At 35.4% G+C, this 17,309-nt stretch overlaps 1 protein-coding gene across 12 annotated transcripts in view; it reads left to right on the plus strand.

Moving 5' to 3' along the window:
• The window catches only part of ZNF236 (zinc finger protein 236), a 96,075-nt gene that overhangs the window by 56,472 nt on the left and 22,294 nt on the right, over nucleotides 1-17,309 (plus strand). For 9 of the 12 annotated variants that reach the window (XR_775047.1, XR_775048.1, XR_775050.1 and 6 more), the window contains exons 17-28: nucleotides 1,451-1,602; nucleotides 2,765-2,871; nucleotides 2,966-3,117; nucleotides 3,233-3,445; nucleotides 3,928-4,207; nucleotides 4,675-4,778; nucleotides 9,372-9,737; nucleotides 11,734-11,879; nucleotides 13,132-13,375; nucleotides 13,835-14,014; nucleotides 15,322-15,474; nucleotides 16,823-17,013. Coding sequence is in view for 8 of the 12 variants with exons in the window: in XM_010577935.1 (XP_010576237.1) it covers nucleotides 1,451-1,602; nucleotides 2,765-2,871; nucleotides 2,966-3,117; nucleotides 3,233-3,445; nucleotides 3,928-4,207; nucleotides 4,675-4,778; nucleotides 9,372-9,737; nucleotides 11,734-11,879; nucleotides 13,132-13,375; nucleotides 13,835-14,014; nucleotides 15,322-15,474; nucleotides 16,823-17,013 (2,288 nt within the window). In the remaining 4 variants the exon portion in view is untranslated. The remainder of the gene's footprint in view (nucleotides 1-1,450; nucleotides 1,603-2,764; nucleotides 2,872-2,965; nucleotides 3,118-3,232; nucleotides 3,446-3,927; nucleotides 4,208-4,674; nucleotides 4,779-9,371; nucleotides 9,738-11,733; nucleotides 11,880-13,131; nucleotides 13,376-13,834; nucleotides 14,015-15,321; nucleotides 15,475-16,822; nucleotides 17,014-17,309) is intronic. The other 3 variants (XM_010577933.1, XM_010577937.1, XM_010577939.1) reach the window with 3 other exon arrangements.

Genomic DNA, 17,309 nt, shown 5'->3' on the forward strand with positions numbered 1-17,309 from the left:
CTCATCAAGTGTAGTGGGAATACCATTTTTCCAGAAAGGTGCTTTTAAAATGTATTGCAAAATAGAAAGTAGCCACCTGCTTATCACCTTAAAGCTTTGCATCGCTGCTCTTCAGGCTACTTTTTTATTTTGTGTTTTCACTAAGAGTAATTGAGGTGCGAGGTTCAGCTTGTTGAATCTTTTTTTCTTCTAATCTTGGTAGTTCTAGGAGAGAAAATAATAAATTGCAGCATTAGGTTTGGTGATAAGTTACAACCTGACTAATAATGCTTTCAAGATTTGTTTACATTTGTTAGCTTTCATTCTATGGTGTAAGCAATAGCATACAAGTAGGTTTTTTTTTTCCTATATTGATAACAGTAGTCTTCTGCTGTGAAAAGTGTCTTTTGGGAAATTTCTGCTTAAACTTAACACATCCCAGTTTTAGATAAACTGTAATTCAAAATGTTCTTTAAGCATTGCTTTTTGGCCTTTGATGCTGTGATCATCTGATGTGGGTTTGTTTCTACCCTGTTTTCATAATCTTCATCCTTTTTGTCCGCTAAAGGCAAACTGCACAGAAATAGTAAAATTGCTGCCCTTACCTTAATTACTGATACTTGTGGTGTAATTTTTTTCCACATAACTTTTTTTTTTTTTTTTTTAATATTAGAAATATTAGGGCTTAGAGAGGTTGATAAAAGGGCATTTCTAATAGCATTAAAAAACGCTGCAATCTGAGCTATGCTTTCCTGGCTCTGAATCATTGATACTATCATTTCATTCATTCATTTAGGCAAAGGAGGTGATTAAGATCTGATATTTCAGAAGAACAAAACCGAATAAAAATTTCAGGTCTTTATACTGGAAATGTGAATAAAAATATGTTTATTTTTTACTTTGCAGTTTGCCTTTGAGAGGCTCTACTTTACTATTATCTAAAGAGTGGGAATATGTGGAGGAGATCCAAAGTAGGAGAAAATGGGGTTACTTTATCAGAAACTGGAGTTCTCCTATTGGGTTATCTCCTCCACTCACCCGCCATCCTCCCCACTGAGCTTTGCATCCTTGTGATCGGCTTCCAGTGTAGTTAAGGGAGCGTGGTACCAACGTGGATAAAGGGAGATGGGTCAACCTGTTTGACACATGCATGCTTACATACAAGAAATTCAAAATTTCAATGGCTCTAAGGTAATTGTGGCACCCCGAAGAAACTTCAAACAGTGTTTTTCTGTGGAGGAGATTTTCCAATAGAATTCCAGCTAATGGTAAGTAACCCTATTATGCATATTACATAGATGCCAGAAACATTTGTGTATTTTGACACTCAACAGTGAAGTGTATAAAATGAGTATTACTATATGGTAATACTACCTAGTCTCCTTTGAAGGTAGTCTTCAAAAAAGTGTGGTGTTATTCAAAGACCAATTCAGTGTTTTTTCCAGGTTTGTGACTGTTTAATTTCTGGCAGGTTTTACAGTAAATGACAGCTACAATCAACAGACTCAATTTCCAGCTGTACAGCAGCTGCAGGATTCAAGCACACTTGAATCTCAGGCTCTTTCAACGAGTTACCATCCACCAGCTCTTCTTCAGGTTCCAAATACAGACACTATTAACGTAGTAAGTACTGCTAGAAGGCAGAATTCATTGTTTGGTGTTCAGTGATGAGTTTCTTTGAACTATTTGGTGATTAGGTAAACTGAGAAGTCAGAAGAGTTTCATGATTTCTTTTCTAGAATTTCTTGCTTATGTTTAACAACTGGAAAATAAAAGGTGGGGAGGGGGGAGGATAAGTGGACCTGGCTACATCTTTCTGAAAAAAGAGTCGTATGTTTTGATGCTTTAGGCTTAAAAAAGGATATAATGCTTTAAGTTGGATTGTAAGTCTAAAACTAAGGAAATCACCTAATGTTATGAAATAATTTTACATTATTGCACTATATTCTGTGCTAATTCTTTAATTTCTGTGCATATAGATATGATCAAGCAATAAAAATAACATTACAAATGTGCAGTGATCATTCATGGAGCTTGTGTATTGCAGTGTATGATGTTCTTTTGTGGTTCTCATTTTATTAAATTGTAGAAAAGTTTAGTTGCTAAAAGTACAGTTTAAATATAACTTTTTATGATGGTAGCATTACCTAGCATGAAGACCATCTGTAGTAATGTGTTTACCATGATGACCTGCATGAATTATTGTCCCTTAATGCTCACTTGCAAAGGGATAATGTTGGTCAGGGATCTGAGGTGCGTGTTAGGATCTGGAAGAGTTTGAGTAATTTCAGCCTACAGGCTTTGGAGTTTTATTCTCTTCAAATCTTAAAACATGCTGTCATTCTCAAGGATTATTCTGTGGTGGTTTTTGCTTAGAGGAAAAACCTATTCAAAAAGCTGTGAAGTCTGTCAGCACCACTGTGCATTTTACTACTCAGTGTGGGGCCCATACTGTTTAAAGCAGCTGCTTTAGTGTTAAATTTAACCCCTCAAACAACAGAAAATCTGTGAGACTCAAGACATGTTTTTGCATAGATTCACAGAAGTTTAAGTGCACCACGTTGTCTGTTTATTCTGATTCAGTAGGTGCACATTTTGCTGTTTTCCTTCTCACTATGAAAGAGCGAGGTATCATATTGCACTCTTAACTTCTTGTCAAAAATTTACGAAAGCATAAATTTGATTACTTGTGTTGACTGTAAATGCTGTAATTATTTCTTGCCTATTTGTGTGACTTTATTTTGTGTCATTGTGTTATTGAAATTTACTTGAGGCTTTGTTCTAGACTACTCGCTTGATACAAGATCAGTCATCACAAGAAGAGCTTGAATTGCATACCCAACGGCCTCATTTTCTTGAGGATAACGAAGATCAAAGCAGGCGTTCATATAGGTTTGTTATACTTTTAGGTTCTGTTACACAATTTCCTGAATCTTTTATGGCTAGTAATTATATGCAACTAACGAAAAAAAATTTCTTCCAATAGGTGTGAATATTGCAACAAGGGTTTTAAGAAATCCAGCCATTTGAAACAACATGTACGATCTCATACTGGTGAGAAACCTTATAAATGCCAACTCTGTGGTCGTGGCTTTGTTTCGTCAGGAGTTCTTAAGTCACATGAGAAGACTCATACAGGTAACAGAGTATACCAGCTCTGTATTAGCTTAACTCACGTTTGGGTTTTGTGAAAGTGCTGTATAAGTGAACTTAAACAAATGGCATGCTACTTATTTGTTTCTGTTACTTTAAGGAGTTAAAGCATTCAGCTGTAGCATTTGCAATACCTCCTTCACAACTAATGGCAGCCTTACCAGGCATATGGCAACTCACATGAGCATGAAGCCTTACAAGTGCCCATTCTGTGATGAAAGCTTTCGAACAACTGTTCACTGCAAAAAACATATGAAAAAACATCAGGCAGTCTCCTCAGCTGTAGCAGCAGCTACAGAATCAGGAGGGGGAGGTAAATTATTTCATTTTTACTCTTACAGTCCTTACTACGTAACAAGTACAGATGTTTCAGTGGATTTCATGAATGCTGTGACAGTAATGTTATAAATTAGCCTTCCAGCATGGATAATGTCTAATGTCCAGAGCCACTGAAATTGCTGTGTTACCTAAATTGTTTAAAGAAATCAGTTTTCCAGGAGTCCGTCCAGTGTATTCAAGTTATTGTATGTTACATAGTTATTTTAGTGTGTCACTAAAGTAGAACATTTTTTGTCCTGAATACTTATACCTGTATTTAATTATTGTAAAAATAAGAATTATAAATCCAGCATTATTTTAAAAGCAGACATGAGTAGTTAGACCTCTGACAGAGATTTAAGTCCAAGCATGTAATGTAGTGGCCATGTGTTTAATAATAAACCCTTCTATTTTTGTAATTTCTGCTGGCAGATTAAACTAAACAGACGTGTGTATTTTCTTTTTTTTTTTTAATAGTTGCATGTGTTGAAGATGATGATGAAAATTCTGAAAGAACTTCCAGAAAATCTCGTCCTGGTGTCATAACTTTTACAGAAGAAGAAACAGCAGAACTGGCAAAGATCAGGCCTCGAGAAAGTGCCACTGTCTCAGAAAAAGTTCTTGTCCAGTCTGCTGCAGAGAAAGACAGAATTAGTGAGATCAAAGATAAGCAAGCAGAACTTGAAGCAGAGCCCAAATATGCTAACTGTTGTAGTTATTGCCCCAAAAGCTTTAAAAAACCCAGTGATTTAGTCAGGTAAGGAATGGAGAAGTTTTGCGTATTTTCAATTTTCTAGATTGTTCACCAGGAACTTTGCAGTAAGAGTTTCATATAACTTTTTTATTCCTAAGCTAAAGTTTGACTCATATTTACATACATTTTTCTTTTTTGGAACAGTTTAAAAATATGTGTCAAAATGTTATATATTCTGAATATGACTAAACCAGCCTTTTCATATTTCTTTTCCTGCAGTATTAAAATTATTATTATGAAGTTTAAGAATAAATTACTCATTTCTTGTTGTAGGACTTGCATATAAAAACATGTAAAAATCAGTTTGAAAAAAGGCAAATGCTTAAACCATCTTCTTTACTAGTTCTGCTTAATGTAATGTTAATATAAGTATTCAATTAATTCTAAAATTAGTAAGATACAAAATAAATATTTCTACAAACTGACGTAAGAGTAGAAATTCACATATACATGTATTCTGGAATTATTAGGCATGTTCGTATCCATACTGGAGAGAAGCCATATAAGTGTGAAGAATGTGGAAAGAGTTTCACCGTAAAATCCACTCTGGATTGTCATGTTAAAACGCACACAGGTCAGTAAGATTTTTGAATGTCTTTGTTTAGAAACTGGTTACTTTCTTGACAGGGTATTTTAACTAAAGATTTTTGCAAGGAATGGAATGTTTCACCATGATCTGGGAAATGGCACTATGAGTGGCAGTGCTAGGTGAAATTTGGTGCTTATGGCATCATCAAATGAATCGTATTATGGTACTTTGAATAAACAGTATTATTACAGCCTTCTGTATTAGTAGGCTTATAAAGCAGTCATAGTCTTAGCTCATGGAAAAACTACGTATTCTATTAGAATACATAGAATTCTAATAGAATTCTTATTATTCTATTCCCTAACTATTTAATTTCAAATCTGCTGTAGCATTTCAATGCTAAATGATTTTCCCGAGCAAGAGGGTGGTGTGGGAGAATTTTATAAAATTAAGTTAAAAAAATTCTAAATGTAAACATTTGTTTTGCTATGTAGATTGAAAAATAAAGACTACAAAATTTGAGCTATTTGAATCATGCAAGCTGAATATAAACCTAATTTCTGTAATATTTAGGTTTTTACAGTAGTTTCTTTGTATTCCTGAGAGAGGTCTGATTTTAGTAGTATTTTTCAACCCCAATTTTGCACAAATTAAAAAAAACAACCTCTTTAAATCTTTTGTACTTGTTTTCTTCTTACCATTGATCTTTGGTAATAAACCCAATCCTAAACTAATTAATTTCTAAAACTGGCTACAGTTTTGCTAAGGTGCATTATAAGCTTTTTTAAGAATGAAGAAAAAAAAAAAAAAGAAAGCTTTTAATGCTGTGTCGTGGTTTAACCCCAGCCAGCACCTAAGCACCACACAGCCGCTCACTCACTCCCCCCTCACCCAATGGGATGGGGGAGAGAATCGGAAGGAAAAAGGTAAAACTTGTGGGTTGAGATAAGAACAGTTTAATAGAACAGAAGGGAAGAAAATGATAATGATGATAATAATAATAAATGGATTGGAATATACAGAATAAGGTATGCACAATGCAATTGCTCACCACTCGCCGACTGATGCCCAGTTAGTCCCCAAGCAGCGATCCCTCCCAGGCCAACTCCCCCCAGTTTATATACTGGGCATGATGTCACATGGTATGGAATACCCCTCTGGCCAGTTTGGGTCAGCTGCCCTGGCTGTGTCCCCTCCTGACTTCTCGTGCCCCTCCAGCCTTCTTGCTGGCTGGGCATCAGAAGCTGAAAAATCCTTGACTTAGTATAAACACTGCTTAGCAAGAACTGAAAACATCAGCGTGTTACCAACATAATTCTCATCCTAAATCCAAAGCATAACACTATACCAGCTACTAGCAAGAAAATTAACCCTATCCCAGCCAAAACCAGGACAAGCTGTAATATATAATTATTTTGCTCATGGAAGCTCCCTTTCCAATTCAGTGTATTTGTACTTTCTACGGTTGTTTAGTAAGAAATACCACTCTTGTGTGTTACACCAGATCTCTGTAGATCAGTATCTCGTCTCAGATAGTAGCAGATGCTAAGGATAATGAAAAGAACAAAGCAGGGATTTGATCATGTTCCACCAGGTTCAAGCAGTTTGCAAGCTGTGGGACTCTGAACTAGAGATTGTATCTTTTTGCTCACTACCTTTAATGGAATATTTTTCATTAGTTTTATCCAACTGTTTTCTGAACCCAGAAAAACTGGGTAAAAATGAATGGCCTCTAGTACATCTAGTAGTAATAAGTTCCTTGATTCAAATTTGGTTTTCAGTGTGCTATCTGATGATTTTGTTCTTAAGCCCACTAGTTCTTTTGTTCGAGAAGTAATGATTTTACAGACTTTTTAATAATATAAAACAGAACTTTGTAAAATATTGGTTTAATATCCTTAACAGATTTTTCCAACCTGTTGTTCATCCCCTATTCCACATTATATATATTACAATTTTGACTAGCTTGGGTTCTCACTCATGTGCTTAAAGAACTCCCTTGCTGACTTCCAGCCTTGTGAAAGTTTTCCACATAAACCTACCTTTTGTTTTCAGTCTTATAAGTGTTTTTCTTTAATTCTGTCCTTTTATCCTGTGACAATTTTTTCTAAGGTCCTTTCATATAAAACCAGAGTAAAACTCCAAAAATCAAGATACAGTTTTGTTGGTGAAAATCTAGTCTCCTTCAAAGAACTCTCATATATTTGTGAAGTATAATTTTGGCTACAAAAGCCACATCAAGTTTTCCCTATTATAACTAATTTGGTCTTGTGGCAGCTTTTTCCATTTTCTTTCATAATTGCGCCAGCTTGTGTTGGATGAAGTTTAACTGGTGTGCAGTTTCTGCATTTGAGCCTGGATCCCTTTTCAGAGGGCTGTTTTAATCTGTGGGCTACGCCTGCCGCTAATAGTTCATTGGTTTTATGTTGAGCCATACTTACTTTATTTAAATGATCAATAAAAAAACCCCTACACTGTCGTTGTCTGGAACTCCCCTAACAACAATTCAGTTTGAAAAGCTACTCTGCTCCTCATCTGTAAAAGAAATTTGCCTGGGTAGGAACCTACCTGACTTCATCTGTAATAAACATTGATGCAAATAGTTAGTTTGGGGTTTTACCGTAGCTTCTATTGTATCACCACCTTTCAGACCAGGAGGCTGGCTGGAAGTTTTTCTGTGACATATACGGTTCTTTGGCCAAACACTTAATTCCTGTAACCTGACGTAGCATATAGTGGAATAACTGAAGTCACACATCATTGTATTTCTGCCTTCATTGCTTTTCTAATTTCCTGTATATGTAACAGTTTTTCTTAACATTTTACTTGGGTAGCCAGTAGCATGGCATAATTGTAGATGCAATAAAACACTCAATTTTATTACATTAGGAAGCAATGACAATTAAGCATTTGCCATTCCTGTATGACTTTTCATCCCAATTTGTGTTCATCTTCCCTCCAAGTTTCCCTTGTGGCCACTAGCTCCTTGTCCATGTAGTTTGACTTTCTAGTTCATCCATCTTTCTTTTTTCTTTGCAGATTCCTGGTATTTATACAAAAAGCCCAAGAGTCAGGTCATAATCTGATTGAATATTTTAATGTTTTGTTTAAACGGAACTTCAGATGTTCAGTTTGTTCCTCGCTGCTTACTTTTTTTTGGTTAACTTTTCTTTCTCTGTGTGTCTTTTTTTTGTGTTGTTTTCTGGGTTTTTGGGGTTTTTTTTTTTTTTCATATCTCCCAATGAGTATTTTTTTTCTGTAGTGGAAAAGACTGCTAGACAGGTTTTTTGTGGACTCTGTATGTGGTAGACAGCTTTGCTGCAGCCCAGATCCGCATTGTCTTAATGGTTCATGTTACTCTTGGGCTCTTCTCCATTATTTAAAACAGAACATTGTCAGAGCTTTACTTAGTTTTGCTGAACAGAAAGTGACAACAATGTTAGGGTTTTGTAACCTAAATCTGTAATCTGAAGTAAGTTGAATTGTAATTCAGGAATTTGATGAGAGATTCTTCTGTGTGAATGGAAACTAGAACTCAATAGCAGGAATCATAGGCACACATTGGTTTTGTGACTTCTTTACCAACTGTGAATGACTAACATCACCAGAATACAGTAGTGCTTTCTGATCTGGAAATCAAGTCAACTTTGTTTTGGCGTTGATCTAATTGTTTGCCAGGTAAAAAGGGTAACTTAGTCACACTTAGTACTACTTTTTTTTTTTTTTTAAATGTATTTTTCCATCACAGCTATAGAGAAGTCTTGATTTTGTTCTTTGGTAAGGAAGCTATGCAAAATACATTGATTTCTTTCACTTCTTTAGCTAGGAAGCGATATTTTGCTGGAAGGCCTTGGAATTTCAGGATTTACAGTGGGTTTTCAGCTGCAGTGGCATGTTTTCTGCCAGATATTTACATTATGCTTTTTGTGAGTTGTACAATTGCACATATGGTTAATGAAACGAACTCTGTAGTTAACTGTTGTTATTTGTAGTACATTAAAAAATCCATTTGAGACCAAGGATTTTTTTCAAATGTTATTCAATCTGAAAGGAGAACAGAGAAAGAGGACCATATGTGTATAGACCAGATTTCTGTACTTCTAGATTACTTTGAGGTGGTTGGTATTTTGGTTTAGAATATTGTCTCACTTACAAATTCTATTCATTTCCTACTTGTAATCCATTAATACTAATCAGTATTGAGGTAAAGGCTGAAAAAGAAGAATAAAGCTGCTGGAATTAAAAAGGAAATGAGTAGCTAAGTAAGGAGAAGCCAAATGCACAAGAGGTCAAGATGAAACTTAATTCTCCAGTTTTATGAGCTGTGTACTTGAATCAACTTCATAGTCACAAAGGTGAGATGATGAGGAGGACAGAGGCATTAAGGGGACCAAACAAGATTCTGCATGAAAGTTTTAACAGCATATTGAGTTTTAGAAATAGGAAAAAATTAAGATATCCTTCATTGAGATCCTTAATTCATTTGAAAAGCAGTCAAAATTATAAAGAAAAAGGCTGGTTATTTCAAATTTATTCTGTTCAAATTAATTTAGAATCTGTATTTTTTTAAATTGTTGGTAGCGGTATTGATTTTTAGAGGTTTTATCACTTACCTTTCTGTTTTTGAAACTTTTCCAGGCCAGAAGCTCTTCAGTTGTCATGTATGCAGTAATTCTTTTTCTACAAAAGGGAGTCTAAAAGTCCACATGCGTCTGCATACAGGAGCAAAGCCCTTTAAATGTCCACACTGTGATTTACGGTTTCGTACGTCAGGGCGCAGAAAAACCCACATACAGTGTCATTATAAACCAGAGACAAAGAAAGTTAGGAAGCCTGTCTCCCGTACTTCAGCTGAGGGACTACAGCCAGTCAGTCTTCTTAATTCATCCTCAACAGACCCTAATGTTTTCATCATGAATAACTCCGTTTTGACGAGTCAGTTTGATCAAAATTTACTTCAGCAAGGACTTGTGGGCCAGGCTATCCTGCCTGCTTCAGTGTCAGGTAAAAATGGATGACTTTTTGGTGGTGGTGTTGAGATCAAGTACTGAACTTTGCTTTCTATTAGAGTTCAGAAAATTATGCCAAACGCTACTTCCAAACAGGTAAGAGTTGTACTGAATTCATGATTCGATGCACAGTGGTGACGTGAATAGAAATTCATTTATTTAAGAATGAAGGGGCAAATGAAGGGGAAATGAAGAGGTGCGGTTCACCTAAAAAGATCTCATTCAGTACTGTCGTGGAGTTAAACTGCAGAAAGGAAGGAAATAGAGATAATGAGTAGCTGGACTACTTGTGTTCTTTTTGGTAATACTCTGTTGCCTTTTCTTAAAAAGGAGAGAAGCAAAACAGTTATTCTGTAAGCTTTCCATTCCATAAGATTTATTTTGTATTCAAGCATTCGATCATAGAGCAAAGAAAAGTTTGTCTACACCAGTTACTTACATGAATAATGAAGAGTGTGTTTTAAGTGCACATGCTCTGCTGTACATGTGTAGTAAATAGTACAAACCACACACCCCCCAAAAACCCAACCAAAAACCAAAGAAAACATTTTAGCGATACAAAAAACTACTAGTGTAGGCATGTATGTTAAATAATTGTCTAGGATATGAAGTCTTACTAATTGACAGTGACTACAACTGCATTAGCACATTAAATGTGCCACAGACCATTCTTTGACTCTGAGGCCAAGTGGCACAGAACATCCAACGTACTTCATGTTGCAAGAAAATGACCTTTTGAGAATGATCCTTGCTAACTTCTAAATTGCTTTCAAGAATTGTTTGTGTAAGTACTAGCTGGCGTCAGGCAAAGTTGGGACACGGATGGTTTTAAAAGCAGAATAGTGTTCAGGTGTCTGGAAATGTTCCGTGGTATTGTTAAATTTACTACTTACGTTGTGGGTCTTGGACCGTCTGTCACTTCTGAAAGTGAGACTCTGATTCCCTGTGCTTCTTTGGCACCTTTTTTCAGTATGTGTCTGTGATTTTGAAGGTATGCCCACAAATTCACAGTAATGTATCGGTCTTATATTTAACTGTAGCCATTCCAGTTTATCTGATTTGATGTAAACTGTTGTCCAAAACCAGTAAATTGCTGGTTGTTCGGAAGATACTGGTAAATATTATTTGACAGGCACAGTTAAGGATAAGTTTGTGATTAAAAACTGTCTGATATTTGCTTGGATTTTTGAGTGAACACAATAAGGAGGGGAGTCTTTGGCATGTTCAGATCTCCTAGAAAGAGGCAGGAACCTTCTTAAATGGAGATTAGTGATGTGGGTTTTGCCCAAAGCAGGTATTTCTTGGGGGGCATTGTAAAGCAGATGTATTATACTGAAGGATTTTGGGGAGGGAAGGATAGATAGATGTTTTTGAAGCATCAACAAAAGGAAACTGGTTGATCATACTAAAGGTGTTTGGAGAAGGTATGTCAAACACAAGGTGACTTTTTTCTTATATTCTCTCAAGACCTTTTGTATAGGTAGTCTATTCAACTTTTGAAATTAGGAGCTTTCTAAGTTCTAAAGATTTTGGATTTCAAATGCTAATGTACCTTTATTTCCATCCGCGTGAGTGCATAGGATAAACTTTGATACCTTCTTGAACAATGTTTGTGCTGTGCAAAAATGTGGCAGTAGCTTTCATGTGTATGTTCAGTACGTATGTGTGAGCGCTGCTTGTATTTAGGCGCAGCACACTCTCCAAGGAAGTTGATACCAAATTTCTTCATTTTCCCAAAGCTACTCTGGAGTGGTTCTTGTTTTCTAAGGTGCTAGCTGGTGCTTAAATAATAACAATCCTTAAATTACACAGAATTTATGAAGGTTTAAAATAGCTAATAATGTACTTCAAGTTATTTTTCTTGGCATAAATAAATGTGTGTGTGTGTATGTAGCTTTTGTATTGATTTACTTTATAAAAATAAACAAGCTGAAAAAGGCAGTCAGTAATGATAAAGAAAAACATTATAATATAACTGTTTTCTTTGGTAGCTGGAGGTGACTTAACTGTGTCCTTGACAGATGGTAGCTTGGCCACTCTTGAAGGAATACAGTTACAACTTGCTGCTAATCTGGTTGGACAAAATGTTCAAATTTCTGGAATAGATGCCACCAGTATTAACAACATAACATTACAGGTAGGTTGCTCACAGTTTCTTGCTTTTAATTTTGTAGAGTCACTTTGAAGGCTGAAGGAAGTTTAAGAAGCATACTTAATTCTGGAAGAGTTCCCATTGAGTGAGGCATGTGGCAATACCATGCTATATCAGTTGTACCATGTTAAAAGACTTAAAGAATAGTTGCACAGTGGTTTTTTTTTTTTTGGTTTGGTTTCATTCTTTTTCAGTTTTTCAGTTTTTTCTGCCCTGCTAGGATTTTGGCACATTGCTCTAAAATCTGTTTTTTTTTTTTTTTTTCTTTTAATTGCATTTTGTCTTTTCACTTCAGAAGCGTTTTAGGCTCCCCACTCAACCCCCCAAAAGAACCTCCCACCCCAGAAACAGACCAACCCAAATTATTGCACAGAATGTTCTTTTCCTTAACATAAGACACCTGTGTTATTTGGCAAGCTTTTAATATTTGGATTTACAATTTAAATTCTCATTGAGCTTGTAAAATGAACAACAGAAAAAGGTGAGATTATTATATTTAAAAATTTGTATTTGAAATTATGTGGAAGAATGAATTTCATGAACTTGGTTGTTTTATCAGTTTCACAGAAACATTGAGGTTGGAGGAGACCTCTGGAGGTCACCAGGTCCAACCCCAAGGTCAGAGAAGGGACATCTTCAGAGTTGTATCGGGTTGCTCAGAGTCTCTCTACTCAAGAAGTTGTTAGCATAAAATGAAGAAAACTATATTTTAGTTTTGTTTTCCCCAATCATCCCTAAAGAGTAAAATGTCTAACTGTTGAGAACAGCTGTTTGACTGTGAACTGGGACCTTACTGAGCCCTAGGAGCTGAAAAAGTAGATAATTTCTGATATCAGTGTTCCCTCTGCTCCTTGCCTTTTCACTTTCAAGGACCTGAAGACAGTGATAAGCATTACATGCAGCAATAAGACAGTACAGAATGCCAGCAGTGCGGGTACCTGTTGCCCAGCATACTCATATGTAACTGTGATCATGATTTCCCAAACATTTTGGTGAGAGAAGGGAGGGAAGAATCTACAGGTGAAGCTGAATAGGCTGTTTATGTAGTGACTTTGGAGACTAGCTATGTACAGACACTTTAAAAAATAAATTTAAGTTTAAAATGGTTAATTATAAAGCTTCAATATTACATATACTCTATACACAATGAATATAAATTCTGGATTTATGTTAAGAATATTCATTTAACCCGTAATTTTTAACTTCAGATTGATCAGATTGAAAACTTCCTTTTCAGATCGATCCAAGTATTCTACAGCAGACATTACAGCAGAGTAATTTACTTGCTCAGCAGCTAACTGGAGATCCCAGTATGGCTCCACAGAATCCCTCCCTCCAGGCAACAGAAAATGCAGTGCCAGCTAATGTGGTTATTCAGCCTATATCAGGCCTCTCTTTGCAGCCCACAGTAACATCATCTGCTAACATGACAATAGGATCCCTATCTGAGCAAGAGTCTGTGCTGACGACCAGTGCTAGTGGTAAGCAGTGTCAATATTTTATTGTGCTTTGAATTTCTTAGTTTTACTTATGGTATTACCCACAGTGAGAAAATCCTGCCCCCCTCCCTCTGCCAAATACTTCATTTAATAAAATAAGCATACACTTCTTGTATGAGCATCTTCAGCAAATTTCACAACTTTGTGTTACTATTTTTGAATATTATTTTTTCAGAAGGTGGACTATATAATGAAAATACTGAAGGACATTCATAGTCTTTAGAAAAATACAAGGTCTTTGTTCTGAACATCTTAACCCGCAGAGGAATAAATTGGATATGAAAACAATTTATTCTTTAGAGTACAAGTTCTAGCATCTTACCTTGGCTACGTCTTTTTTTAGTAGTTCAGAAAATAATGTATTAATTGCTTTAAAAAGTTGTGTGTATTATAAAGAAAGGATCTTCATGGAATTTTTTTGTTCTACCCTCTTACATTTAGGTGCACAGGACATCTCTCAAGTCATGACTTCACAGGGTATGGTATCATCTTCAAATGGACAACATGAGATAATGTTGACCATAAATAATTCCAGTTTGAGTCAAGTTCTAGCTCATGCTTCGGGTTCTACTACTACAAGCTCATCAGGAAGTCCTCAAGAAATCACTCTTACAATATCTGGTTGGTATTTTTAATGATCTTTAATGGTACCAGATCTTCATTTTATAAGGTAGCTATACAGTAGCATTTGAGGATATTTTCACAGTCCACAGCTTTGCTGTGGTATATTTTTTGTATTCATCAGCTTTAAAAGATATTCCCCAAATCTGCTTTTGAAAACCAAATACATTTGCTTTGAGGATGTATGTTAGATTGGTTCCAATTTTATTCATAGCCTTAAGTCAACAGATGTTTATCTTGGTGGCAGAGCCCATATAACCAGTTCTTACTTCCTTGCTGTGCCTCACTTGGGGTAGTGCAACTCCTGGGTAGTACTGGGACGGGAACCAGCAGGGCAAGCTTTGGGGATGAGTTTATTAAATTTAGTTTTCTTTAAATGCCTGTGGAACCATGCTCTAATAAATGTTCTGATCATTCTTTGAGGTGTACTATTCAGTCTTTATAATATGTAGTTTAATACTTCAGGTGTCTCTGAATAAATTCAGACTGACTTTCTTACTGCCTCCAAGAGACTGATCCTATATATACTATAGATATCTATTTCCCCCAAAGACAATTTGTATTTTGTGTTCATGACATTTCTTTAACAGATCTAGTATAATATTTAGCGCTTTTCTCTTTCTTTTCCTTTCTTTTTTTCTTTTTTATTGCTTTCTTTTCCTGTTTTCTTTTTCTCTTTTCTCTCTTTCCATTTTCTGTAACTTGTTTAGTGGTTTTAAGTGTCATGACAGTAATGTCTGTGTTAAGGTGCCAGAGACCCCCACCTATGTTTTTCTGCTTGTTAATGGATTCATCCAAGAAATAATTAATCCAAATAATTCATCCAAGAAAAATAGAGTCCAACAACTGATAGAATCTGCTTTTAGTTTCTATATGTTCTATGCTTGTTGACGATTCCACAAAATTAACACCATGTGAAGTTGCATTTTTACAAAAGAGTACATATTCAATGCAATTTGTTATCCATATTGTAGATCGAAAAAATCCCATTTTAACCATTAGCCTTTAGTTTGCTTGATTTTTATAGTTTGATGAAGTTGGTGCCTTGAATCTAGATAAGTAAGATCAATATTTGCCTAAATATTAATAATCTCAGCTATTTCTCTACATGTTAGTATCTAGATATGCATTATCACATCTGTATTAAAAACTTGTCAAACCTCTGCATAAAAATCTGTATGTTTAGAAATGAATTTTGTATTTTGGTTGTCTTTTATTATTTTATGATTACTTGTTTATAGTTCTAAGTACTGTAGCAGAATACCATTGAGACATTTCCAGTTATAATAGGACTAATTTCTATTCAGGCCAAGATCTTATTCAGCATAATTCTGGAAGCAGTGATCTGAATAGTGGTTTAAGGCTGACAGCGCCAACCATCAGCAGTCAGACTACAGGTGCTACATTAACTATAAGCAACGACCAGCTTCTTTCTCAAGGCACTTCACTAAATGCTCCAGGTATGCATACAGTGATTTTTCTAATTAAAAACAATAATATTTTGTTAAAAAATAAATATTAGACCAGGTAACTAAATGTGAAGTGGTATAATCTTGCACATTACGATTCAGGAACTACACGGCTTTGAGTGTTTTCTCACTAGCTTTAAATTATTATGCCAATTTAAATGAAGTTTACTCCACATACTAAGAAGAAAATAAAAACAGTAAGGCATATCTAAAAATAATACTTTGAGGCAGTTACAAGAATATTGAAGGACTATTTCTATAAATTGGAGGATGAAGAAATTTGATACATTTGCTGCAGACAGATGATAAAATATCCTTTATATCACATTTGCTCTGGTATTCAAATTTTGAGATTTTGAATGTGTATGAATTTCTACCTATATCTGTTTATATATACGAACACATGGGTGTGTGTGTAGTTGTTCATACTTTCAACCAGTGCAGCAGGTTGCATTGGTTGCACTGATTGATTGCAGCAGGCTGCACTAATACAGACTTATGACTGATATGTAAATAATTTTCTTCACTCTTATGCATGCCTAAATTTTCTCTATCTTCCTTTTCCTTCATCCATCTCCTTTCATAGCTTCCTTTAGTGCTCGTATACATCTATAAAGCAAATCTGCTTTAATGTCATACTGGGGGAAGACTACCCACAGTATCCTGTAAGATTTGAAGGTTAAGGTGTGCTCTTGTGTAATGAATTAGTAAATGAAATAGTAAAAGCAGACAATTGTATTGTACCTTCTGTAGCATCCTCTCAGGATTTTAAGGCTTATCATAAACTGAAAGCCGTGAGGCCTCTAGTGTTGTATTGGAGAATGTATAATAAACTATTATACAGCTGTTACAATCAAACTGTTATGAAATATCTATTAATAATAAACTGGCCTTTTTTGCTATTATGGATTTTCAAACATGTTGCAAGGATAGGATGGGAGTGTTGTGTTACGGAGTTACCGAATTTTGGTTTTGCTGCTGTGAGTTGAAGTGTATTTCGTTGAGAATTCTGAAAGTGGTCAGACTACAGAAGCGTGTAACCTGAAATTTCTTCAGGTGTCTTTTCGTCAATAAGTCCTCTCCCACATGCCATGTTACAAAGTTATTTTGTTGCAGTATGATGTCCATTGAGCTACATTTAGATGTAGTTTTTCTAATTTTATCATCTGAGACTCTGACAATTTTTGACATGTGATTAATTGTTCAACTGATTTATTTGCTTCCAAAATAGAAAGGCCTAACAAATGAGAAATAGAAATAAAGTTAAATTAAGTTTGTGGCTAAGAGTTTATGTATGTAACAGATTTTTTTTTTTTTTACTATTTTGCATATATTCCAGAACTTAATACAACAGGTGGAACAAACCTTCCTCCAACAACACCCATATCTCAGTCTACAGTTTCTGCTCAGAATTTGGTAATGTCTTCATCAGGAGTTGGAGGAGATGGTAGTGTCACCTTGACTCTTGCTGACACTCAGGGAATGTTGTCAGGTGGTCTTGATGCAGTTACACTTAATATCACTTCACAGGTAAGACATGCTTTTCTGAAATGACAAATAAATTAACATTACTATCTTACAGGGCAGGAATTCGAGATTTTGCTTAGAAAATAATTTTGCCCTGAAAATACATAGTATTTGAAAAGTCAGTTAACTTTCAGGCACCAGTGTGTGCACACTGGCATCTAGAAGCATAAACTATTTAAACAGAAATACAGCTAAATTTTGCAGAGGTTTTGTTGCAATGAACATGTAGGTTCTACTGTTTCAAATGTTGTTTGAGATCAATTTTTAGTGATAAACTAAGCTGTGTACTTCATCATCAC

The sequence above is a fragment of the Haliaeetus leucocephalus genome, unplaced genomic scaffold (genome assembly GCF_000737465.1).
Source record: "Haliaeetus leucocephalus isolate CR32 unplaced genomic scaffold, Haliaeetus_leucocephalus-4.0 Scaffold587, whole genome shotgun sequence".
Classification (NCBI taxonomy): domain Eukaryota; kingdom Metazoa; phylum Chordata; class Aves; order Accipitriformes; family Accipitridae; genus Haliaeetus; species Haliaeetus leucocephalus.